Source organism: Petaurus breviceps, unplaced genomic scaffold (assembly GCF_028583685.1).
Source record: "Petaurus breviceps papuanus isolate PSGF00001 unplaced genomic scaffold, PetGlider_PUasm1.0 91041, whole genome shotgun sequence".
In the NCBI taxonomy this organism is placed as follows: Eukaryota; Metazoa; Chordata; class Mammalia; order Diprotodontia; family Petauridae; genus Petaurus; species Petaurus breviceps.
Window position 1 is genome coordinate 4,504,488 of NW_027187400.1, and position 26,634 is coordinate 4,531,121.

Consider the following 26,634-nt stretch of genomic DNA (forward strand, 5'->3'; position numbering starts at 1 on the left):
CTGTTTTGCCCTCTGGTTCTGAAACATCAGGGCAGTGTTCCTTGAGGATTTCTTGGAGGATGATTTCTAGGTTCTTTCTTTGATCGTGACTTTCAGGTCCAATAATTTTTAAATTATCTCCCCTGGATCTATTTTACAGGTCAGTGGTATTTCCCATGAGATATTTCACATTGCCTTCTATTCTTTCATTTGTTTGGATCTGTTTAACAGCATCTTGATTTCTCTTAATGGCTCTAGCTTCCCTTTGGTCCATTCTAAATCTGAGGGAATGATTCTCCTCAGTGAGCCTTTGAGATTCTTTTTCCATCTGGCAAATTCAGCTTTTTAAGGCATTCCTCTCCTCATTGCCTTTTTGAGCCTCTTTTGCAATTTGAGTTAGTCTGTTTTTTAAGGTATGATTTTCCTCAATCAGGCTGTTGACTCTCATTTCATAGTTTTCTTGCATTGTTCTCATTTCTCTTCCCAATTTTTCCTCCACTTCTCTTATCTGCTTCTAAAGGTCTCTGTGGTCTATAACCAGCTCGTATTTTCCTTTGAAGCTTTTGGTGCAGGAGTTCTGACTTCGCTGTCTTCTTCCTGTTCCATGCTTTGATTCTTTTTATCCCCAAAGTAGAAGTCTAATGTTGGGTTCTTCTGTTTGCTTTGTTTCCTTTGCCTGGTCATGTCGCCCCCTCAGTCACTTGACCCCTGGACTTTTTGCCACAGTAGGACTCTGCCACCAGACAGGGGAGCTTCTGTCCCAAATGCTGGGGTTTTCTCAGCTGCCGGAGGTATTAGTTGGGTGCCCTCTCTGAAGCCTCCACATGCTCTGGCAAACTGGTCACACACCCCAGGACCTCCACCCTAGACTGCAATCCAGATCCAAGCAGGTTAAAGCAAGAACTGTTACCCCTCAGACTGGACGCTTGGTCCCCCTACAGTTTGCAGGCCAGGAGCTGAAGGTGCAACATGGAGAGGGCTGCACCAACACGCCTCAGTGGCTTCTCTCCCTGGGGGCAAAAGCCAGTGCACTCCCAACTACTGGTCCAAAAGTCCACACTGCACTGACCTCTCACTTTGTCCTTTGTATCTATGTGTTAATAATTCTGGAAACCACCACAGCTGCTGGTGATCTGGAGTCTCTGCAGCTGGAGGCTGGTCAGGCCCACCCTAGGGCTAGAAGCTCTGGCTCCCTGGGCTTGGCTCCCAGAGCACTGTGCTGGCCAATTCCTGCTGGCCTGCCGGGCTGTCCTCAGTGGGAGGTTAGCTTCTCTGTGTCATTTTGTGGGTTCTGTGGCTCCAAAGTTTGTTCAGAGTCCCCTTTTACATGAGTTGGGGAAGGTGGAAGCCAGAGCCGCGCGGAAGTCCTGTTTCTACTCTGCCATTTTGACTCCGCCCCACATGTACAGATTGTTACAGCACAGTGTTTTACAAACCAGGAAGCTAAGGCCCAGGGAAGAGGACTGCTCGACCTCAGGATCTAGGTTAATAATGGTAAAGGTTGAACTAGAGCTGGATCTTTGTCCCCTGTTGCCCTGCTCTTTGATCTCTGCTGGGTATAGTCATTCATGCAGGAAACCATTTCATGAATTTCCTCCTGAATTTAGCACCAAGAAAAATGAACTTTGTAGATACACTTCAGTGCTTCCTCATAAAGAACACCCCATCTCTCTGTTTCCCTCTTTTCTTGAGCTACTGCAAACCTGAGAGGTCAGTGTATTTCCCAAGTGTTCCTGTTTGTTCTGCAGCACTACCTGTCACATCTCCTCAGATGGTCCATTTGACACTTAAATGTATTTCCTTATATGCTGTGTCTATCCATAACTACCTGTAGTTCTTTTTGAAATAGGCAAGCCTGATCAAAAGAAATTAGTTACTTTGGTTGAGTTGAACGCTTATATTGAATACCTAAATTGAAGTGCCCCTGATGTAGGTGGTCCTTTTTCTACAAGGGAATACTGTTTTGTTTAACTTGAGTGATCGGCTTCTCCTCTGATTGGGCAGCATCCAAGAAGAGAGACATGGGCTTTCACCAGGACAATTCTAGTTTGGAGAGAGTCCTTCCCCTTAGTACCAACCAAGACATAATGTTAGGAATTGACTTTGTCTGATTTTGTTTCCAAAGGCCTTCTCAGTCCCCAGAGAAAGGAAGCACTTCAGAGACTAAGAGCAGAAATTGAAGTCTTAACTGATTCCTGGCTGGGAACGGCACTAAAGTCTTTACTTCTCATCCAGTCCAGGTATGGAATTGATCTTTACAAGCTAATGGTCTCAAAGCAACGCTCTTTCACCCTTTCCTCAGGTGCACTGAGCAGTCCAGGGAGGGGGGGAACAAGGACATGGTGAGTGGTCTGTGAGCACTGGAGGTATGAGGGACAGCTTCCTAGAGGAGGTGGACGCTGATGTGGGCTGACCTGGGAGGAGGCAAACCTCTTGGGGGTGGGGACAGGGGGTCTATTTTTTTATTCTCATGTATCTTAGAAGCTAATATATAAGAGGAGACTCATTAATCCAGAGTCACAAAGTGTGACAACACTGTGTCCATCCAAACCCAAACTGGTGCTTTGGTGATTTATTAAATGTAAGGGAGTCTTCACCCACTTCATATAGACATGAGAATCCACATTCATGCCCTAGCCTCATTCTCCCACCTCTGGTCTCTCTCCCAGAGTATTCACTCAAGGCACAGACCCAGCAACCCCCTCTCTCAGAATCAGATTGAGTATGATCTCAGTTGGAGCACCTCCCCCAGACTCCTCTGCATAGTGGGTTACTCTGTTTCAAATTTAGCAAGTATTAATCACGTTTGATGGTCAGCCATGGCGCTATGGAGGGTACAGTGGTATGTGCATGCCCTGTAGACTTCCTGCTTTCAAGTGCTTTGTGGTCTTGTTGGGCAACGAAGCTTCCCTACACATCAAACAGAACAGTCTTTCGGTCCTAATGGTGGTAATTGCTTCTGGCAATCAGTATGTTAAACTCTGTGAGGTGGGTGGTAAAGATGCTTTTATCCCCACTTTTCAGATTAGGCTGGTAAGGCTTATACATAAGTAACTACTGGAGCCAAACACTCATGGCCCTGACCCTTGTTTAGAGTGTTTTTTCCATTATATGTGCTGCCTTGACTGTCCAGCTTGGAAGAGAGCATCATGCTCTAGGGATTCACGTGGTAAAAACGGAATGTTAGTGGGCACTCAGCCCTACCTGAGCTGGCTGCTGCATTAACGGCCTTGGGAAGGATGGCGACCATGCACATCTGCAGCGGTGTGTTGGGTCACATCTGAAATGTGCACAGCACATCTGGGGAGGGCCACGTCTGAGCGCAAGTGTGTTGAGGAGCCCAGAAGAGGGAGGGACTGAAGACAGAAGCATGCTATATATATGGGTCAGTTGGAAGATGTTCCTTCTGGAGAAGAAAAGATTTAGGGGAAGACAGTGAGATCAGATTTGTTTTTCTTTGCCCCAGGAGACTGAACTTGGGCCACAGAGCTGAAGTTATAAAGAGGCAGGCTTGAAGTCAGTATTAAGGGACAAACAATAAGAAGTATCTGTACTTAGTTGGATGAACAACCTCAGTGCTGCAGATAGTCACAGTGGTCCATGCTGAAGTAGAGGCATCAAGGATATCTTATGTGTTGTGGTAGAAAGAGTGATAGGCGTGATCTCAGTGCTTCTGGCTTTAAATCCTAGCTTCATCGTTTACTGTGTAACCCTGAGTACATCAGCTACCTGCTCCAAGACGCTTTTCTCATTTATAAAATGGGCTACCTACCTCATCATTTCATGAGGAAAGCACTTTATAAACTTTAAAGCTATATGAAAATGGGTGGTGATATTATTTTGATGATGTAGAGGGAGTTAAGGCTTGAGGGGTGGGGATGGGCATATGTAGGTACAGTCATTTCTGACATTCTCCAGCTCTAGGATTTTTTAGCCTATTAAACTTGAATCACAGTCTGTTTTCCTTATGTCACCAACTATTGTCTTGACCTTGATGAAGCTTCATATTAGGGTTTTGATTTGAATTTTCTCTCCTTTTCTCCAGAAAAAATTGTGTGAATGTCTTGATCACCACCACACAACTGGTGCCTGCTCTGGCCAAGGTCCTCCTGTACGGCCTGGGAGAAGTGTTCCCCATCGAGAACATCTACAGTGCTACTAAGATAGGTACCTAGTGCTTCTGTTGTGCTCCTCCAGCTCAAACATTGCCAGAGGCATTCACCATCGTGTGTGTGTGTGTGTGTGTGTGTGTGTGTGTGTGTGTGTGTATGTGTGTGTGTCCACACCCCACACCCCCCCCATGGGCTTAGAAACCTTCTCTTTGAAAGAAAGTACTTTTCAGCAGCAGCCAAGAACTTGACTTTGTGCCTCCTTTGGGATCTCAGTTTACATCAGGCTCTTGCTGTGTTTAGTAGAGGTTTTAGGAAACCTGCCTGCCCACGTATGTAACAGGAGAGCCCCAGAGCTTTGAGCTGGGAGAGCCTGGTGGCTTTGAATCCCACATCCAGCACTTAGTACCTGTGTAACCGGCACAAATCACATCAGTTTCCACATCTGTTCAATGATGCACTTAGTGTCCCTCTCGCAAGGCTATTAAAAGACTTCAAGGAGATAATATGAAGAAAGCACTTGCTGTAGTACAGTGGGGAGGTACCCAGTTCCACTGCCTGCCTATAGGACCTTAGGCAGAGCACCTGACCTGTCTGCTGCTAGTTTTCCTGTCTGTGAAATGAGGGAGTTGGACCAGGTAGTGTCCAGGGCCCCTTCCCTCTTCACATCCACGTTCAGATGACATTAAAGTATTGCCTAAGCTTTCGTGGTTGTTGTCGGAAACAGCCTGGAGAGGTAGCAGAGTGACTTCATATAAAATCTGGGTGCCCAGCATGGACCCACAAAGTAGAGGGCATGAAATAATTGCATTTTCAAGTTACACAATGTTTTCACACAACATTTTCTCATTCTACATGTAGGCTTATGTATTCTCAGAGTTGGAAGGTATTTCTTTACTTTGGTTGGTAAAAATAAATGGAAGTAAATAAAATAAATGGAAGTAGAATGCTGACTCATTTGAATGATCAGAAAACAACTAAGAACTGAGGCACAGGCAAACAAAATGACTTGGCCATGGTCACAGAGCTAAAAAGTGGTGGTGCCAAGACCCGAGTCTAGGCCTTCTGACTCCAGGCTTTGCTGTTTCCCCCTGCCCCCAGGATAAACTGGGGAATCTGGGCCTGCCACTTAGTAAGAGAGGTCACATCTGGGAGGAGCCCTGGCACCTGCCTATGAGAAACATTACATTGCTGACTGAGATGTGCTCCTTGCACTGACTGGGCATCAGAATCACAGGGTTTGATCATTAGAGGGAACCTTAGATGCCATCTGGTCCAGATATTTAAGGAATGCTCAAAGATCTCCAGCAAGTGATCTTCCAGCCTCTGCTTGTAGCTCTCCATGGTGGAGTGGGCAGCCTCCACTCCTCTTCTGGACAGCTCCCATTGTTACTGGCTCTGCTCTGTGGGGCCAAGCAGATCCAGGTTTATCCTTCCTCAAGAGCCTCAAGATGAGGATTCAAGTCCAACTCAATCATATGTGTGACTCTAGGCAAGGGGCTTCCTTATGTGAGTCCCTGCCAGTACTAACATTTAATTACTTTTTTAAATAATACCTAAAAATGTCAGAAAAGGGGCAGCTAGGTGGCGCAGTGAGTAAAAGTGCTGGCCCCGGAGTCGGGAGGACCCGGGTTCGGTTCTGGCTTCGGATACTTAACACCTACACAAAATAACTGTCTGTGTGACCTTGGGCAAGTTACTTAACCCCAATTGCTTTAAAAAAAAATGTCAGAAAAGTCTGAGAGACAGAGACCCCTAGAACATCACCCTTCTCCGTGATCTTGTAGATCATTAGCATCTTTCGGTAATGTTTTATTGATTCTCTTTTCTTTAAATGTATACTTTATTCCATTCCTATTGGCTTTGACCGTTTTGCCATGCAACCTCCCCAGCCCTGTAAACTCCAATAGGCTCCCTGTCACTTCCAGAATCAAATATAAAATCCTCTATTTGGCATTCACAGTTCTTCATAGCCTAGCCCTTTCCTACCTTTCCAGTCTTCCTACATTTGGCTCCCCAACATGTACTCTTCAGTGCAGTGATCAATTGGCCTGGCTGTGGCAAGAGCAAAACACTGGGCTTCTCCTCTGACTGTCCCCCCATGCCTGGAATGCTCACCCTCCTCATCCTCATCTACTACTTTCCCTGGCTTCTTTCAAGTCCCAACTAAAATCCCATCTTCTACAGGAAGCTTTCTCCAACCTCTCCTAAAATTCTAGTGCCTTCCCTTTATTAATTATTTTTTTTTTATTCTACATATTGTTGTTTGTACATATTTATTTGTCTCTGTTGGATTTCAAGCTCCTTGAGGAAAGGGACTGTCTTTTCTCCTTTTGTATCCCTGGTGCTTAGCACAGTGTCTGGCACATAGTAGATACTAACATATTATTCACTAACTGAATGCCAAGATGAAGGAGACAAAATATCACCATTCTCAGTTCCTCTGAATCATCACTGAATTGGAGTTCTCAGATCTGCCCATGTTGTTTTCCTTTAGAACATTGTAATCACTGTCTAAGTTGTCTTCCTTCTTTGGCTCTGCATCAGTTCATACAAGTCTTCCCAAGTTTATCTGAATTCTCCACATTACATTCATATACTAAGTGACAACTGGTGAGACATTGTCTTTTGCTCTATCCTAATCTTTCCTCTTTCTCTTTAGCATTTAAGCCTGTTGACCATTCTTCCTGTTGATCTGACTGATCATTCCTTTTCAGCCTTCTTCCTTGCATTATCCATAATACCCCACACTCCAGATATTCCCCTAACACTCTGTCTTGGGTCTTCTTCTGTCTATATAATTTCTCTTGTGGTTTTAATTATCATTCCTATGCAAATCTGTAGCAGGTCTGTACATTTAGCCCTGGAGCAGCTAGATGGCCCCATAGTGTGTCAGTCAGAAAGGCCTGAATTCAAATGTTACTTTACATACTTACTAGCTGTGTGACCCTGGGCAAATCACTAAACCCCTTTGCCTTAATTTCCTCGTCTTTAAAATATGCCGGAGGAGGAAATGGCAAACCACTCCAGTATTTTTGCCAAGAAAACCCCAAATGGGATCACAGAGTCAGACACAAGTGAAAACAACCGAACAACAAAATATTTTCTTTGTCCTGAGCTTCAGACCTATATCACCGGTTTACCTATTGGACATTTCCAACTGGATGTCATAGAGGCTTCTCAAACTCATGTCAAAAACAATTCATTATGTTAACTTTTTTTTTTAAATTTCCAAATTCTCTTCCCCCCGCCCTTGAAAAAGGAAGAGAAACATTACAATTATATAGAGAAATGCAAAACAAATTCCCACATTAGCCATGTTCCCAAACAAAAAAAAAAAGAGAGAGAAACATTTGTCCCCATCTACTCTCTGAATCCATCCATTTTCTCTGTGGAGGTAGATAGATAGCAGGTCTCATCATGAGCCCTTTGGAGTTGTGGTGGGTCATTGTGTTGGTCAGGAACTCATTATATTTACCCTCAAACCCCCTCCCTTGTCGGCTTCCCAAGATCAGCCCAATATGGCTAGAAGACACATGGCCTCAGAGGAAGTGATGTGAAAATAGGAACCAGACAAGACTGGCAGTCTGCATATACAAGGCTGAGGAGCCTTCATTTCATTTTAGAGGCAGGGCCAAGCCACCAGTAGTCTTTGAACAAGGAAGTGCTGTGGTCAGGACAAGTCTGGTTAATAACTGTGTGGAGGATGGATTGGAAAGGAAAGAGACCTAGACTCTGGGTTTGGAGAGTGGTGAGCTAATTGGAACTGACTGTTGAGTCCCATGGCTATTCCTTCGGTTACCAGATGACAGGTACACCAGATAGTGTTAGCTTTTATAATAACATTGAGCTGCCTCATAAGGTATTGAGCTTCCCATAATTGGAGACATTTAGGTGGTAATTAAGCAACCATTTGTCAAGGACTGGGGCCCGCTGAACTTTTGAAATGATATGATATTCACTTGATAAATATTTGCCCTCAAAATGGTGAATTGTACAGAGTCTGATTAGGATTCCAGATCTGTGGCATCATTTAAAAAATGTTCTTTAACCTATAAACTTAACATCAACAAACATGATCACTTCAGTATTTTTGTAAAGAGCCAAAGAGGTTTATATATAAAACCATAAACTTCTTTGAGTGCAGCTTGGTTTTTGAGGACCTGTTAAATTGAGTGCAGTTGTACAGCCCTGTCCAGCCTCTCTGTTTCCTTCTGGGGTTTTTGGGCACCGTCACTATGCTTTTTTGTGATCCTTGCATTCTGGACGATCTGAATTGAACTGTGGCCTGCCAGATTTCTTTTGATTTAGGTTCAAGAATGTGGGTGAGAGGAATAGAGAATTCATTAGACATGAGAACAGGGACTCTGGCCCATGGGGCCACTTAGCTGTTGTGGACATGGAGTGATTCACACCATCATCCATAGACCACTCTCCTTCCTCACTTCCCACCGTTTTGTGAGCTTAGTACCCCGGTCATGTCAGTATTTGCTTCTTTCTTGGGTATATGGAATGTACCTCAGAGGTCAGCTCTGAGTACAGTACAGTTTATACTGTAACAGACGCCCCCCTCACATGTGCACGCACACACATTCCCCATCCTGAGGGGCAGGAGGGACTGTCGTCGTATTTGTAGATTGTAGGTGCTGGATAACAAAGTGTTGAGCCTAATGTATGGGGCACTTAGGATTTAGAAGTCCATTCCAAGAAGGATTTAGATCCATTTTAGGATCTTAGAGCCAGAAGGGACTGTAGAATGTGAGTATCTGGCCTCGGTGACACCCTGTTTCACCCACTACCATTTGCAGATGAGGAAACAGGCCAAGAAGAGAAAAAGGACCAGGTCACTTAAATTCAACAGGCATTTATTAAGTAGTTGGTGCTTTGCCAAGTGCACAGTTAGAAATGGTAAAATGTAGAAATGTGCCAAGTTAGGCCAGTTGATTGGGTTGAGCAGCCACAAGGCTTGGAGTAGTTATGAATCCAAGCCCTTGGTCCGGGATGGGGTGGGTTGGGTGCACTGGGTGTTGGGCAGTAAGACCTGGGAGAGAGGAAGTAAGATCAGAGCAGCTGAGGAAGGGATTAGCCTGGGTCCACTTGGCCCCACAGTGCAGGGCCAGTAGCAATGGAAGCTGTCCCTTTTTCACTCATAATTTATATTGTGTGTAGTAGAAAAAGCACTAGACTGAGTCAGGTGACCTGCAACAAGTTACTTCTCTTTTGGCCTCAGCTTCTCCTATAAAATTAAGGATTTGGTCCTGTTATACATAGATTTTCTCTCAGATTCCTTCCAGCTGTGACTTTCTAGGATCTTAAATTCTTTATTTTCTATTGAGTGTTTAAAGAATAAGATAACTCAGATAACAGATCTGATGTTGATATTTTAATTTCAGTATAAAAACAGATCATTTGGTGATGTGGGGGGAAAGGACACTTTGGGAGTTAGGGAGTTTGTTGGGGAGGGGGGAACTCGGCAGTGCAGTATGTGTGTCTGAAAACGGCTGGTTTTCTCAGATTGAATTCAGCAAGCATTTACACAGTGCTTATGAGGTGTGTGCCATTGTGCTGGAGCACTGGAGTGACAAAGACACAAACAGCCCTGGCTTGGGGGATGTGGCACATTCAGTACAAAAGCTCAAGGTAGTTTCAGTTGTATGGAGAAGATTAGAGGGCGGCCTCCTGTCCAAGGTGGGGCCTGAGCTGAGCCTTGAGAGATTGAACGGCTTCAGGAGGCTGAGCATTCCAGAAATGGGGCACACGAGGCATAAAATCTCCCCGGAAAGCTGCCTTCATTGCCTGCATTCTGTGGGATGAGCTTTGGTAATGCAGCACCTTCTCTTGCCCCTCAGCACAAGGAAGTGAGGCAGGGCCATTGGGAAATGTGATGCTTCCCTAGCTGGCTGGTATTCTCCCTCAGGGCCAGAGCCAGTGCCTCAGCACCGAGGTAGGCGTCAGGAGGTGACGGGGTATACTCCTCTCAGGCACACTAATGGCTGAGGCCAGGACTGGCCTTTAGTTAAAACCAGCAAGATCTCCTTTCCGCTCCAGCATTCCCACCTACTCTAGCACGTTAGCCTTGTTACTGACTTTAATAGAGAAGCTGATCCCTTCTCTGTGAGTGGAGAGGAGGTGCTGCCTAAGAAGGGAGCCTTAGGATTCCCTAAGGACTGTGCAAAGGACAGTGTTGGAAAGCCTAAAGATAGTCTCTCATTGGGGCGGCTAGGTGGCACAGTGAATAGAACACCAGCTCTGGAGTCAGGAGGACCTGAGTTCAAATTTGACCTCAGACACTTAACACAAAAACTAGCCGTGTGACCCTGGGCAAGTCACTTAACCCCAATTGCCCTTTCCCCCTTCCAAAAAGCAAAAAAAAAGACAGTCTCTCACTGTAGACTTTTGGCCCTGTGGGGTTAGGTGTGGGGGTCGGTCCAGGGGCTTATTTGGGGGAGCCATTGCCATAGCATGTAGGCAGCTATCGGCTTGGGCAGGAAGCCAACCCTCACCAAGAGAATGACAGGGATATCTGTTCAATTATCTCAAGGGGGTCACACGTTTAGAAATTGTCTTCCGTCAAGGTGATGAAACATCCTTCCTTAGCACCACACCCCACCAGCCCTGGGACTTAAACATGGCCCCATGACTGGGGTAGAAGCCTGGGTTCTGGGGCCCAGGATTTTTACTGTGGAGAGGGGTGTGGCAATAGGGAGTTTGGCTCAGTTGGCTTACAGAATGTCCTTCTCTCAGCCACAGAAGTCCCACCCCAAACTGTCCTTTCCCCACCAGGTAAGGAGAGCTGCTTCGAGAGAATCGTGTCTCGATTTGGCAAGAAAGTGACATATGTAGTGATTGGAGACGGACGGGATGAGGAAATTGCGGCCAAACAGGTAATGTCAGGAGAGGAAACAGATTCTTACACGAGGGCACGTGAGCCATCGGGGAGGTGGGAAACCCTGCAGCCCCCTCACTCCCTGAGCCAGGCCTGCGTGCTACTCTGAGGCCTTGTAATGTGCCCAGGGGAAGGGCCAGAGGGCGCCCCTGCCCTCACACCTGCCAGCCATGTGTGACCTCTCCTTGCCCTTCTCTGCCAGAGAAGGATCCTCCTGCTCCCTCCTCCTAGGTTTCCCATGAGGAGACTATTAAACTGCAGAAAGTGAGTAACGGTTTCTGTCCTCTTCCCCCTCCCGCCAGGGGCGTCTGCTGCCCTCCTGATGAGCGTCATTAGTGCTCTGGGCAGCAGTGGCAGGTGGCACGCCCTGTTCCCCACCCTTGCCCACTCCGTCTGTTCATCCTTGTTCCTGCTTCTCTAACCCTTTGGGCCTTGTGGCTGTGGCGGACGTGGGCTTCCCTAAAAGGAAAAGATCCCAGTAACACTGGTGCTTTACATTTAACACACTAGCCCTTTGAGGCTGCTCTCATTTCGTTTGTCAGGCCTGTGAGGTGAGTGAGGCAGAGGTTGTCACCTTTGACAGAAGCTTGGGTGGGGGTGAGAGATATAGGAGGTAATGTGGGCAAGGAGTTGCTGGGTGACCTGGGGCAAGTCCCTTAACCTTTCCAGGTCTCAGTTTTTCTGTAAAGTGCATTGGGGTATGGAGTATGAGGGAGGGCGTGGCGTACCCAGAATTAGAAACAGATGGCCAGGAATGCCCTGTCTTCTAGAAGGAGCCACATTCCTGTGAGTCCAGAAGCTGTCAGGGAGGGAATTTGAAGGTTCTTGGGGGCTGGGGCATGCTCCCTTTTCTCTTATGACTCAGCAAAATGGGACAGAGAGGGCTCTAAGTACAGGCCCTGAAGAGGGCTAGGCCTAGAGCTGCACCAGCTGGGGTCCAAGCAGGGGCACCCAACTCCTTCCCAAAGGGCTTGGGCTCTATGGAGGGGGCTAAACAGGTTGGGAAGACCTTTGCTGGTTCTGACAGCTCCCATTATCCAGAGTGAGGGAGCTGCCTTTGGAGGTTGTGAGTTTCTTATCGTTGAAGGTATCCAAGTTGGGACTGGACAACCTCTTGTGTAGGGATTGTGGAAAGGAAGATGGTCACCATTAAGGCAGTGAAAGGGGTTAAAATTAATGCCCTCATTTCTCTCTACATTGCCAGCCCCACCCCACAAAAGCCTCTGCCCTTGTCCAAATTAAATGGACTGATACGTGAATTTCAGACAGATCTCATAGCAAAATAAATTTTCGTAGAACAAAAAGATTTCTTAGCCTTACTGCTTTCCCATAGTTTCAGTCTTTAATTAATTAATAAGCCTATTAATTATTGATTTTTTTTTCAGTCAGTGAAAATCCACCTTTTTCCTCCCTCCACCCAAATTAGAAAGAAAAACAAAACTGCTCTTACAAACCTGTATAGGAAAGCAGAACAAAGCCTGGGTTGGCTCTCCCCCAGAATTGTTTCAGTCTGCACCCCAAATCCCTCACCTCTTTTGGGGCAGCCAGGACCAGAAAGGACTTTGGAGAGCATCTAATTGGCAGCCCCTCATTTTCCAGAGGAGACAGGGGCCCAGAAAAGTTTCTCTTCTCTCCGTTCTTCTAGATTATCTGACTTGTTTGTTTCCTTCTTAAGGGTAGATAGGTTATGGGTCTGATCTGCTAAAACTAGGGAGGAAAGAGGTCACAAGCACCATCGCCTGTGGGCCGAGCCTGGCAGGAGACTGAGAAAATTGGCAAGGTGGCCAGAAGCCAGGCAGGTGGTGTGAGTGACGAAGCACCCAGAGGAGGCCCACAGGGGTGTGACTAACTGGGCATCCCACATGTCTTTCAGCACAACATGCCTTTCTGGCGGATCACAAACCACGGAGACCTGGTGTCACTCCACCAAGCCCTGGAACTGGATTTCCTGTAAGGATGGGAGCTGAGGTGCCAGCCCCATGAGCCCTTCTCCCTCCCCACGGGGGCATTCTTCTCTCCTCGGGATGAGGTGCCAGGCCAGCCGGAGCCCAGAGCAGGAAGGGACAGTTTGTTTTCTCCACGAGGGGGATCCATCCCAGGGTGCACCCTGGTACAGAAGCAGGAGATGGATGGAGAGGATGGACCTTAGCTACAGTGATTTAATTCTTCTCTTTTTGTTTTCTTTTAAAAAAGAAAAAAAAAATCCCTGAGGCAGAGTTGTGCTCAAATGTAGTGTGTGATGGGAAAACACAGTGCTATGAACTTGTGGTCAATAGGTTAGAAACAGAAAACTCTTATGACATCTCTCCGTCCTTTGTAGTCTGTTTAGCTATTGAATTTATTCCTGGTGAATGGATGTGTTATTTTTATAGGTCAGGGTCTGGTCTCTGAAGCAGATTTTCTCTTTGTCCCTTCTTCATTTAGCCAAAAGTTGGGGGTCAGAAGGGTAGACTTTCTTGGAAAATATGAATGGTCTTTGATCTCCATTACCTGTGCCAGTAGCTTTTCCTTAGCTCCTTCCTGTTCTCCACCTTTGAGGTTGATGCCAACCCCTCCCCCTGCCAAGCTGTTCTGAACCATCTCTCATTTGGGCCCACCCCCTCCTGCTGAAGTTACCCTCTGCCTCACTGTTGTGTGAGCCCAGTGCAGGAGGTGGCCCTTATGGAGATGTGTTGGGGGTACCCAGGCCTCTGCACTAAAAAGCACCCCCACAAGTGACCTTCTGTCATTGTGACATCTGCTCTCAAAACAATGATCTGTCCCCTGTGCCTCCCTTGCCAAACCCAGGTAAAGTAACCATGGATTCCTACCCTGCCCCTGCCAGGGTGTTTGTCTGACAACTCAGATCTCCTAGGCATCTCAGCTGCTGGGTCAGGCCAGAGAAACCAAAGAGAAGGCCATGTACCTCTTTGCACATTTCCCATCTCTGTGGTGCCCTGATGCCTGCTCCTTTTCCCTCTCTCCCAGTCTCCCAAGACTCTTCCCTTGTAGCTGTGCAGGCTGAAGCTGCCTCCCTAAGCCAGGCCACCAAGCTTTTCTCAGGCTCTGCCCAAGCCTCCAGGGCAGCCCTGTCTGTGTGACCTATGTTGGAGTCACCTCTTCCTTTAACAGCCTGGGGACATAGCCTAGGCTCCTTTCCCTGAGTAGATGCTGCTGCTGGGCCCTGACTGCTGTTTGGACCTTGAACCTGAGGCAAGGAATGGGTGTCTCTCCAGGGTCACTCCTGACTCCCACAAGCTAGGGTTTGCTATCCTTGGCGGAGCTCAGAGAACCCCAGGTGTGGCTGGTGGAAGAGTTGCAGCCATTTGAACTGTTGATGCGACCTGATTTTCCATTGGCTTCAAGTTTGAAATGGTGTTTTGGAGGCTCCGTCTGCCAGTCCAGAGACTCTGGGAAGTGCCAACCATAAGAGAAACATTTCTCACTGGCAGCAGCCTAAATCTGCCTTCTGAACTTCCCTAGCCTCTATTACCCTCACCCTTGGCCTCTGGCCAGAGAGCAGGCTGGGGGCTTCAGAAGGTCCTGCCCCTCTTCAGGGGTGCTGTACTCTGCCAACCCAAAGGGAGGGGCCAGACCTTGCCTGTGGCCTCTGGCCCACATGGGGGGGCAAGAAGCAGAAGTGAGACTGTCCCCAGGATCCTAATGCCCTGAGAAGCTGCTCCTTCCTCGTCCCTTAGAATTGGCAGGAAGATCTCCTTCAGATGCACCTTCTTGACCTACAGAGTAACATCAGGATGTTGAGCCATGGACTGGGCAAGAATCGTAGAGGGATCTGCCTTCCAACTTCCCACACACTTCACCCCATAAAGGACTCCACTCCTGTGACCCTGGGAGCCTAGAAGCCCGGTGTTTTCCATATAGTACAGGGGCTGAATCCATTCCTGGCCAGTAGCTGGGTGCAGGTCATTCCGAGATGAACTCTGACTTTGCCAAGGGGGGAAGCTCTCCCAAGAGAAATACCCTGGAAGGCTGCCAGGCTACTCTGATCCCCTTGGTCCCCTGCCCCCAGAGAGGCCAGAAGGGATCTGCCTTCCCTTTACCAGTTTGCATTGTTCTCCCTACACAGCACACACTTCCTTTATCTTCCAGAGGGATCTAGGGAATGGGGAGGACTGTATGTTGGACTGGGCCTAGTAGGGATGGAGCTGAGGAATGCTAGGAATCCTTTAGTTTCCAAGAAAATAGCCTGATGTATCATGCCTGAAACCCTTTGTATTTGAGACAATCCCCCATGGAATTAGCCAAGTGATTGACACTTCCACCTGACGTTGGTTCCTGTAAGATGGGTCCAAAAACTCCCTGATGATGCACAGCCACCCAGGGTTAGAGAGCGACTTACCTTCCGAATGTAAACCTGACCGTGCCTTAGTGTTATCATGTCCAGAGCACCCACCTAGAGCTCATCTACAATGGATTTTCATTGGGTTTGAGTTTTTCCTGCATTCTCTGCCAAGGGGCAGGTGTGGAGGCTGTGAGCAGAGAGCAGCCAAGGCCTGGTTCAATGAAAGTTCAGGTTGGCGGCAGATTGCATTTGAATGGAAATAGAAGTGGCTGCAGGGCTCTTCCCAGGTCTTGCCACCAGCCAGAGTAACTGTGGATGCTAGCAGTACCTGGGGAGAGCTGTGAGGTGCAGATTATGCACAAACATGACTGTCCCCCTTCTGGGAGCAGTGATGGGCAGAAGGCCGTGACCCCGCCCCGAGACAGGTTTCATTTCTTGCCATTCTTTGTTTCATTATTCATTCAGAAAGTGAAGCATTCAAACCATAGAAACCGGATTTAGATTCTAGTAGGTCTCAAGCCACAGCAAAGGAATTCATGTCCTGACCCTGGGTGATCTCAGTAGCAGTGGTCCAGTCTTCCCTTTGTTCCCTCTTAGAAGACTGGAAAGCAAAACTTCTTGGCTAGTCCCTAATGCACTGACAGGAACCATCCCCTAAGGACTGATTCTGCTCAAAACTGGATTTTTCCCTCTGGACTTTCGATGCCTCAAAGCAGGAATAAACATTGGATTAGGAATATTTATGTGATCGAGGGCATTCATGGCTGTAGATTCCTTGACCATAATGTTATGTGTAATGGGAACTATCTTATAAACTTGAAAAAAAAATAAAGTTTTTATTTTCTATACAGTTGGCTTCTGTACCTTCTTCTAAAGGGACACTCAAGCATTGGGACACAATTGGGCTCAGCAAAGGCAGAAAAGAAGTCACTGTCCTCTCCATCCTTCCCTGGTGCTGCCCAGGGAATGGGCCCTGCCTCAGTGCTTGATTCATAAGGTAAATTCCCTAGCACAGCCTCACTCAGTCCTTGGGCAGCAGGTGCATGTCACACCCCAAGTAAGGGCAGCAGGGAAGATTTTACTTCATTTGGCAAACAGCAAAAATGAGACCCAAATGACTCGTGTAGATTCTCACAGTGAATTAATGGTGGGGCCACAAACCTTTGAGAATTTGTTGGGTTATTAAAGGAGAGTTTCAAACCCAGCCAGGTTCCTCCCCCAAAGGACAGCTGGCCTCTGAAGCTGGGCTCAGGCAGGGGGTCCAGGCAGCACCAGGCCAAACCCTTGCTGATTTCTCATTCTGGCTCTTCTGCCTCTAGCTCAGTGTAACCTTGAACACGTCCTTTTCCCTCTCCAGGCTCATTTTCTGTTTTTGTTTTTTTAAAAAAAAAAGGGAATGGACTAGATTATTTCTAAAGTTCCCTGGTATTGATCCAATTGACAAATCATCAGTCCTGGGCTCTAGGGCCTGAGAAAAAGGCACCTATCCCTGACATGCTCGTGCTGTGGGCTCCTTTTTGGGGGGTTGAGGAAAATGGAGCAAGAGGCTCCTCCTTGGAGAAGGCACAGCCTCACCTACCCCAGACACAGGTTCAGGCTCCTGAGGCCTTTCTCTCTCTGGACCCAGACAAAGGATGGTACATTGGTCTGTGGGGCTATAGGTCTTCCCAGCCTGGGCAGCCTCTACAAGGGAGTGGGTTGGGGCCTAGGGACCAGACTTAAAGGTGGCAGCAGACTAAAAGACTCCATGGCAGCAGCAGAAGTAGGCCAAGCCAGCCGCTGCTTCCATGGATCACAGGTCACCAAAGAGGTGGTGGCAAAACACAGGCCAGCACCCTGAGCCCCTTCTTGGGGGCTTGAACAGAGATACTGGCCTGGGTAGGCCATAGCCCAGATAGTCAGCTCACAAATCTGTCTAGGCCCCTCCAGAGCCTTGTCCTTCCGCTCTTCATCCCCCACCTCCCAGAAAAAGCCATCATGGTTGGACTGTGCCATTTCCCAAGGCCCTTTCTTCTGGTGGAAAGGACACCACTGTATGTGTTTCTGTGTGCCTGGGCCGGTCTAGGCCTGAGCTCTGGGTTGGCAGCATTCACTTGCCTTGGACTGCTGCAGTATGAAGAGGCCATGCAGGTTTCAAAGGTTTTAATAAAACTCACATAACACTGTGCAAAACGAATCTAACTCCCTCCTGGACTTAAGCAGCACCTCTTACCTCCAGTCAAGACAGGAGGTACAAAGAAATGACACAAAGAAAAAGTGTTTCCTTCTTAACAAACAAAAATCCTCCAGGGGAGGAGGAATAAGTTGGTCCTGTGAGACTCATGAGGCACTTTTTTTTTTTTTTGGCTTTTTGGAGGGCAATCGGGGTTAAGTGACTTGCCCAAAATCACACGGCTAATAAGTGTGTGAAGTGTCTGAGGCCAGATTTGGACTCAGGTCCTCCTGACTCCAGGGCCAGTGCTCTATTCACTGCACACCTAGCCGCCCCATCATGAGGCACTTTCAATGGCACTGCCAGTTTGCCGTTCCTGGTTCCAGCAGGCAAGTGGCCCAGCTGGCCATGGGCGCTGCCCAGACAGACTGGGATCTCCCCCACCCATCCCACTGGGACGACCAGTAACAAGCCACTAAGGCCCTGTTGGTGCCTATGGGGGGGTGGGAGGGGCAAAGAGATGAAGGCCCCAATCTCATCCTCTCCTCCCTTCTCTGGTCCAGTAGCAGTTTCTGGCACTTCTCCCATCTCCAGGTAGAAGCAAGAGCCCCTGGGACCTGAGAATCAGAGGCAGGGCTCAGGAAGGCCACCCCGGCTTGGCTTGGTCCCGGTCCCAGTCCCAGCTCAGAGGACACCATTCACTTCCAAATCACTTTTGGCAGAAGCAGCTCTAGGGAAGAAGATCTGGGCAAGTTTGGCCATCCGCCTGTTCAGGTGCCAGTCCTGGAGAGCGAGGCTCCGGGTCCCATCCCCCTCATCTAAGGCTCCCACTTGGCGGCTGGGGTGCAGCCACTGGTAGTAGGCGCCCCGCAGCCCCAGGCCCAGCAGGAAGCAGAGTGCAGCCCCAGGCAGCAGCCACAGTAGCAAGGAGGGGCGAGGCAGTGGGATATTGTGTGCTAGCCACATGCCACCCAAGAGGGCACTGTCCATGACAAGGAAGCCAGAATGGATGATGCTGCGGCTCCGAGTCCTGCCCTCTGACACATTGAACCAGGAGAAGTAGAGGATGACGGCCACAGTGCCGCGGTACAGCCACTCGGATGCAGCGCCAGGCATGAAGTCTGTGTTCTGCAGCCACACCCAGAGGAGCAGGACCAGCCAGAGCAGCAGGAAGTGGATGGCGATGTACCTGGGGAAGACAGTGGTGAAGAGGGCCAACGCCACGATGCGCGGACACAGCAGCAGCAGGTTCCAGAGGAAGTAGACGGTAGAGGAGAGGTAACCCAGGGCCGGCTTGGTGGGCAGGCAGCTCCTCAGGGCCCGGTGATAATCCAGCAAGGCCCATGCAATGCACATGAAAGCCGTGCTGATGCTTATCCCTATAAGTGTGAAGACAGCAGGCATGAGCTCCCATCCACAACACTGCTGCCACGCACATTGCCAGATGACCCATCAGTGGCCTCAGGCTGCCGGGAGAGGTGAGCAGGAGGACGGATCCCAGTAGGGAGTGTCAACTCACTGACCCACCACACAAGGCAGACAAGCACTGCCTAGAGACAAAGGGTCCGGAAAACATGCCAGCAACAAGCTGCCCATGCCGGGGAGGTCTACGCTGGGCAGGTCTGTCCCCTACACCTCAGAAGGAAATCCATTGGTGGCAAGTTTTCCTCAGGGTTGTCCTGCAGGGCCTGAAAGCAGGGTAATTTCTCACAAAAAGGGTCTACCTCAGCCCCAGCTTTCCTAGGCCTCCCTTGGGGCTGGGAAGGAAGCTGAGGCAGGAGGGCTAGGGCAGAGCCTCTGGTTTCTTCAGAGCCTGCAAAGGGGCAGAGCACCTGATTCATCTCCCACCTCAAGATATCCCTGACCTGGTGCTGGTGCTGGCCCAGGCCCAGCGCTGCTGCCTCTGGCTCTGCATGCCTGGTAGGTGTCCCAAAACCTTTCCACAGATGGAAGCTATGGAAACATTACTGGATGGCAGAGGTTCCCAAACTTTCTAGGGTCACGACAGCAGGTGGCTCAGTGGCTAGAGTGCCAGGCCAGGAGTCAGGAAGACCTGAGTTCAAATCCAGCCTCAGAAACTGGCTAGCTGTATGACCCTGGGCAAGTCCCTTCACCTCTGCCTTCATCCCCTCCAACCACTTCAGTATCTCTGCTAAGAAAACCCCAAAGATGGTATTGGCATGATATGGGCCACAGGGTCAGGAAGAAGTCAGATACAACTGAGCAACAAATTTTTTCATGGTGTCTGTGGACCACAAGAAATACCTAACAGTTCCATTTATTATTAGGCCAAATTGAAGTCTCCCTTGGTTCCCCTGAGTTTGCTGCACACAGTCTGGGAGCTGTGGCTTTCTGGCACTCAGGTCCTCCCTACACCAGACCCTGACCCTACACTGTCAAACCTCATCCAAAGAGCTGTGATTTCATAAGCCTGGGCCTCCCTCCAAAGAGCAACCAACTCCTTTGCACTTTGGGAGACAATCGTTTGCTTATTTACTGGGGCCAAAAAGTTCAGCCCTATAGGAGAGAAACCTGTGTGCCAGGTAGGCCAGGACCTCAAAGCACGTGGGGGGTGCTGGTAGTCCTCTCTGTCCAGCCTCATGTTCTCCTGAGCTCCCACCAACCACAGGCTGACCTGTTTTAAAGGCCAAGCCCAGAAATGCAGCTCAGATATATAAGCTCCCATGTGAATCTGGTGAATCCTGGCCCCGGCCCTGCAGCACCACAGAGCCCTTCCCACCTGGCAGGCCTTGCCAGACCTCAGTTTCCTTGGCATCTGAAAACCCTGAGTCACCTCTGTACCACGAAAACCCACTTCTCTCTCTCTCCATACTCTTTCTTGGTGACTTCATCAGTTCCCACAGGATTATGTCTGTGCAGATAACCTTGAGGTCTGTAGATCCACCTCCTGACCTCACATCACACATCAATTTAAATCAATGAGCATTTATTAAGCTCCAGCTATATACAAGGCACTGGGGATACTAGTTAGTGTGGTCTAGGAGCTCCTAGTTGAATGTGTGGGACAACATGCCGACAACATGCCAACAACATGGACAAGTAAGATCCAGCCAGGATAAATGGGATGGTCTTAGAGGGAAGGCACTGAGATTAAGGAGGCCCGAGAACGGCTTCATGCTGAAGGTGTGACTTTAGCAGGGACTTGAAGGAGGGTAAAAAAGCCAGGGGGGAGGGTATTCGAGGCACAGGGCAGAGCCAGGGAAAATCCCTCGAGCTGGGAGATGGAGAGTGTGGTTTGAGGCGCAGGGAGGAGTTCAGTGTCACTGGACACATCTTGTGTGGAGGGGAAGGTGAAGAAAACCAGAAAGGGAAGAGTGGGTCAAATGACAAAGGACCTTGAAAGTCAAAAAGGGGATTTCCTACAGAACTTGAGATAATCGGGAGCTCCTGGGGTTCACTGGGTAGGAGAGTGACATGGTCAGGCCTGTGATTTAGGAAGAGCACCAGAGGGAGGAAAGAGAGCAGCCGGGAGGCTGTGGCTGTGCCCGGGGCAGCGGGGACCTTTTCCAGTTGGGTCTTGTAGCAGCATCTCCAAGTCTCCATCTGAAACGGAGCCTCCTTCTTTTTCCCCCCAAACCCATCCCACTTCTAAACTTCCCGACTTTGGGCCCTTCCAGCGGCCTGTGTTTGCATCATCCCTTTCCTCCATCTCCCTCAGGACACAGCCAATCAGCTGTCACATGGCTGATCATTGTCTTTCCATCTCTGTCCCCCCCCCCGCTTCCTGTCCATCTGCTGTCCTCACAGCTGAGCCTGATTCCTGGTCATGCTAACATCCTGTGGTCCCCCTGCCACAGGTCCTTCATGCCAACCCCCCCACTGAGCCCCAGCTGTTGTCCTGAAGGGCTCGGCAGGGGCAAAGGCCAGCCCTCCATTTGATTATTAGCCTGCCTCAGATGTACCCTTCTGGCTTTACTGACCATCACTCCTCCTCACACTGTCCGCAGTCCAGCCACAATGGCCTTTTTTCTGTCCCTCAAACTCAATCTCCCAATTCCCCATCTCCACCCTCAGCACTCGGTCCTGTATACCTAATACCAGTCTTGATCTCTGCAGCTGCTAAGATCCTTCCCCTAAAAACTGCCTTGTTTGTGTTCTGTATACAGCGTGTCCCCAAAGTCTCAGTGCAGCTTTACGTTCTTACATGCACTAAGACTTTTTGGGACCCCACACGCCCTGCATCTCTTTAATATACTGTGTGCACGTGTATACACACACATATGTGGGTATTCTCCTATGTGTACATACATATCCATACACACACATACTATGCATATCATTATTACACAGTGTGTGTATGTATATATGTGCGTTTATACACAGACATGCATGCTATGTGTGTGCACATGTACATGCTTCCTTCAGCAGAAGATAAGCTCCCTGGGGGCAGGGACCTCTCATTTCTATCTCTAGCTCCAGTGCCCAGCACAGAGGAGGGGCTTGATGACTGCTGCCTGGCTGATTCCCTTTCAACAACAAGGGCCCATCATTTCACAAAAGCCCTGCCCTAGGGCCTGAAGCCCCCTCCCTTGGCAGGGAGTATTTGGGTGCAGGGAATGAGGGGGAGGCTTTGCTTAGTCACCCTGGGAAACAGGGCTTACCCTAGATCACACAGATAACAAGGAGCAAAGCCATTCCTACCAGGGAGACCCGGATTCTGCCCTGGGGCTGCCTCTGTCACACAGGATCAGGCCCTTGCCCCAAATTCAATCCTGCCTTGAATCTAGCCTCTCAGACCCTTGCAAGCCCACATTTGGGCAGAATGTGTCCTTTCTAGCCTGAGATGCTATGAGATCTTCACCTTCCTGAAAGAGGCAAAATCCCCTTACCTTGGCCTCCAAGGAACTTTGGGACATTTTCTGCAGCCCTGACACATGGTGCCTACGGCCCACCGGAGCCCAGGGCCATCTCCCGGCTCCTCCCCTCCCTGCCAGCCCCAGGAAGGCTCTGGGCCAGCACTCACACTGATAGTATTCCAGTCTGCCCGTACAAAGGGTGATATGAAGCACCAAGATGAGCTGGGGTGTGGCCTCCAGGAAGGTCTCAAAGAGCCGAAGCATACTGATATCCATGGAAACGAAGGTGGCATAGTCCAGGTCAAACTCCGCTGGCTCCTCCTGCCTCCACAGGACGAATCCCACCTTCAGGGCCTGGACACACCTGGCAGGGCACCACAGACAGAATCAGTCCTGTGTCCTGGGTCACTAAGCAAAGGCCCCGGGGTTGGGCTTTTGAACCTGGAGGCCATGACCTAACTATTTCAGCAGAATCCTTTTCCTCTGTCATCCTAAATCTTTTACTTTATGCATTTAACAAAGTTTCTTCTGAGGAGCCCATAGGCTTCACCAGAAACTGGAGGGGTCTGGGACACACAAAGGGTTCAAACCTTCCCCCCCCCCCAGTTGCCCTCGGAGAATTCCAGCTTTGCCCACCCTGTCAGAGGACAAGGTTCTGAGGCAAGCTGCCCTATCTTTAATTCTAAACTTGCCCTGGAGGAGTTAATTCACTGATAATTAACCTTCTGATCAGTTTTAACCAAGATCAACATACCCCATGCTTTCCTCACACTGTTCCCGGAAAAGCAAAACACTTGATAATAAATAAATGGTGGTGTTGATATTAGCCATTGAAAACTGATAGTCATGAATACTGTTCTTGTTAATACTCAATTGAAAACTATTCAGATTAGTGAATAATCAGAGAAATGAGCATTCCCTTTATTTGATGCCCGTCCAAATGGCAAAAACAGCCACAAGCAACAGCCTTTTCTTTGGGGGACTTGTCCCCTTTGCAATCTCTACCAGCCCAAGCTGCCAGATTTAAATCTGGGACCAAGGACAAGTCAGCTCCTTCTTCAGCACTTCAAATCCTAACTTGTCCCCAGGCTTCTCCTCTCCCATCCCACCTGGCTGCCCCTTCTAAAACTGTGGTGCCCAGCACTCGAGCTGTCAGGTGATCACCTCCCATTGTAGCCAGGAGCATTTACTAAGCACACTTCCCATCACCCTCTGCTTGAGGATCCTATGACCTGAGAACTCCTACCACAGCAGACTTTGACTCAGTCCACTAAAACCCTCAGATCTTTTTTGAATGAACTGCTGTTTTGCTATGTCCCTCTCATCTTGTAATTGTGAGATTGATTTACTAAGCCCAAATGTGTAGGGCTCCACTTTTATCCCTTTTAAATTTTACCTCATTAGATTTGGTCTAATGTTCTTACATACCTAAATTCCAGTTATTTAGTTAAGTGCCTACTATGTACAAGGTACCAGGGATAGAAAGACAAAACAGTCTTTTTTAGATCCCAAATCTGTCATCAAACCTGTTAACCAGCTGTTCTCAGCTATATACTGTTTGCAGATTGGACAAGGATGCCATCTACGCCTTTATTCAAGTTACTGATAAAAATGACTGCAGAGGGCCAAGCAGTCAGCCTCCTATGTGCCCAGCGGGCCCTGTGCTGGGTGAGAGGGGCACAAAATACACAGCCTCTGGCGGCTCCTTCCCAGGGGACATGGAATCATCCAACCAGTTCCCAAGCGACAGACTTGTATCAGTTTAGCCGACATCACTTCCCCTTTTCCACAGGAACAGCGTGATTCAGTCTAATGTTTGGTAAGATCTAGGTATGCTCTGTCTACAGCCTTCCCCTGACCAACCAGTCTGGTAACCCCATTGAGAAGAAGAAGGAGAAGGAGGCGGCTGCAGCCCAGCCTCTCCTAATGACCGACCGTCCCTCTAAAGGGGAGTTTGATACTCGGCAGGAATGAAGGTTAAGGTCATTGGACAACAGCGTGCAGCTTCCACTGTCTTCCTTCTCCCTTCCTCAGGCCTTCCCTGGGTGTCTGTCCATTCTCTCAGCTGGCCATCCACCAGCCTGTATCATGGAAAGTCAGGTCCTTATGACTTTGGGGTAATTCTATCCTGTCCTTTCCCAGCAAAGTCCCTTCTCTTTGGCAGAGAACACAGAAGAACAATAAGGATTGGTACAGCGGGTAGAACATAGACCTTGGGGTGGGGAAGACCCTAGATTTCAATACTGTCTCCAGGGTGAAAATGGAGGACTTGGAGGTGGAAAGGAAGTTGGGGCCATCCTTTGCCAGATGCTGGGGCCACTGCTCCCCACCCCACCCCACCCCACCCCAGACTATCTTGACTACTTTCCTACCCCGACCTAGAAACCTCAGTCTCCAGGAGTGTAAACTCCTTGTGGGCAGTGCCCATCTTTTTTGCTTGTGTACCCAGTGGTTTAGCACAGTGCCTGCCCCATAATAAGAGTCTGCTAACTGCTTTCTCCAGTCTAATTTAAAAGGAGGGGGAGGGAAATGGCCTCTAAGGATGCTACCAGCTTCACCCTGGCAGTCCAAAGGCCTCTCCCACCTTTGATCTACTACTGGAGCTAAAAACTAGGTCACACAAAATATTAGGTTGAAAAAAAATATATCAGGTTAAAAAAACTACCAAAGTGCTTTGTAATCCTTCATTTCAGTCCCCTGCCTCAGTTCATCCTGAGCTTCAGTGTTCTGGGAGGAATTTTTCCAGGCCTAGTCTGAAGATGACAGAGAAAGGTGACCAATCATCAGAGCACAACAGATGCAACTCAGGTAGTTTGGGAAGGGGACACAGAGCAAAGGAACAGCTCTTTACTCTTGTCTTGTTAACATATATATATATATGGGGTGGTTGTGGGGTTTGGTTTTTTGTTGGGTTTTTTTTTTTTCAGTCAAAAAGGCAACACTTTGAATATCAAGGTACTCTCTGGAGCCCTGACCCATCTGGCCTCTTAGTGAAGGGGTCCTACATTCATGAGGCAATGAGGGAGGGCTTGTTCCATTTCCAGGAATGAGTCCACCCATTTACAGTTTTACTACATTTTCAAAGCAAAACCAGCAAGCATTTATGAAGAGCCTACTGGGCCTTTCACAAGCATCTACTACTCCTATTTGGGAGGTGTGTGTGGGGGGCATTATAACCCTATTTCAGAGGTGAGGAAACTGAGGTCCACTGAGGAGCAAGGTTTGCCCAAGGTCACACTGCAAGTGACTAGCAGAGCAGGACCTTGAACTCAGCACCTGACACTATAAGACCTCAACCAACTAAAAAAATGTCTCCACTTGGCCCGGGGCCGAAAGAAGCAGACTGAGTAAGAGCCCACAGCATAAACCGTTGTTCTGGTCCCTGGCTGCACCACAGGGTAGGAGGGACTATTGCATTTTTTTATTCAACCATCTTTGCTCCCAAGGGCACCATGATTACTGCACTGAATTGGAAGAATGACAAGTCCTGTAGGCAAGTCCCATAAGTCTCTGTAATTCCCTAGAGCAGAAGGCAGCTAGCACAACAGGCTTCACTCAAGTCACAAATGGAAGACTGAAGGCAGCAGGCCTGGCACCAGAAAGGCCCACTCCTGGAAAAGAACTTTCCTGCTTCAAGCAACGGGGTCTTAGACAATCACTGGCTTATCTGCTACCAACTCAGTGGGTCAGGAAGCAAGTTCCTTTTCCCTCAGCTCTTATAACGTTGTGCATGAGACGATCACTGAACTCTGTTCCAGCTTTAACATTTGCTGTTAGTAACAACTGGCATTTCTTTTTGGGTTTTTTTTTGCTTTTTGGAGGGGGGAGGGCACAGCAATTGGGGTTGACTTGCCCAAGGTCACATGGCTAGTTTTGTGTTAAGTGTCTGAGACCAGATTTAAATTCAGGTCCTCCTGACTGCAAGGCCCACAGTGCTCTGTTCACTGCGCCACCTAGCCACCCCAATAATTGGCATTTCTATGGTGAGATGCAGCTGGGTACAGTGGAGGAAGAGATGGCCTTAGAGTCCAAGTACTAGCTGATGCATCCCGGCTGTGTAGGACCCTGAACAAGTCATTTTACTTCTAAGGAGGAAGATGGAAAAATAGATTGATAGAGGGGTGGCTAGGTGGCACAGTGAATAGAGCACTGGCCCTGGAGTCAGGAGGACCTGAGTTCAAACCCACCCTCAGACACTTAACACAACTAGCCGTGTGACCTTGGGCAAGTCACTTAACCCCAATTGCCCTCCAAAAAGAAAAAAGAAAAGAAAAATACATTGATAGCTAGACAGACAACTTTTTTTTTTTCACTTTTTGGAGGGCAATTGGGGTTGACTTCCCCAAGGTTACACGGCTATTTTGTGTGTGTGTGTGTGTGTGTGTGTGTGTGTGTGTGTGTGTGTGTGT

At 48.7% G+C, this 26,634-nt stretch overlaps 2 protein-coding genes across 4 annotated transcripts in view; one reads left to right on the forward strand and one right to left on the reverse strand.

Annotated features, from left to right (window-relative positions):
• The window catches only part of EYA3 (EYA transcriptional coactivator and phosphatase 3), a 130,515-nt gene extending 114,411 nt beyond the window's left edge, over window positions 1-16,104 (forward strand). For all 3 annotated transcript variants that reach the window (XM_069078457.1, XM_069078458.1, XM_069078459.1), the window contains 4 exons: window positions 2,105-2,219; window positions 4,025-4,146; window positions 10,872-10,972; window positions 12,848-16,104. In XM_069078457.1, coding sequence (XP_068934558.1) covers window positions 2,105-2,219; window positions 4,025-4,146; window positions 10,872-10,972; window positions 12,848-12,928 — 419 coding nt within the window. In that variant the 3' untranslated portion in view covers window positions 12,929-16,104. The remainder of the gene's footprint in view (window positions 1-2,104; window positions 2,220-4,024; window positions 4,147-10,871; window positions 10,973-12,847) is intronic.
• Window positions 16,105-17,381: 1,277 nt separating this feature from the next.
• The window catches only part of XKR8 (XK related 8), a 10,571-nt gene continuing 1,318 nt past the window's right edge, over window positions 17,382-26,634 (reverse strand). The window contains exons 2-3 of the mRNA XM_069078460.1: window positions 22,393-22,589; window positions 17,382-18,787 (exon numbers count right to left, since the gene is read on the reverse strand). Coding sequence (XP_068934561.1) covers window positions 18,093-18,787; window positions 22,393-22,589 — 892 coding nt within the window. The 3' untranslated portion in view covers window positions 17,382-18,092. The remainder of the gene's footprint in view (window positions 18,788-22,392; window positions 22,590-26,634) is intronic.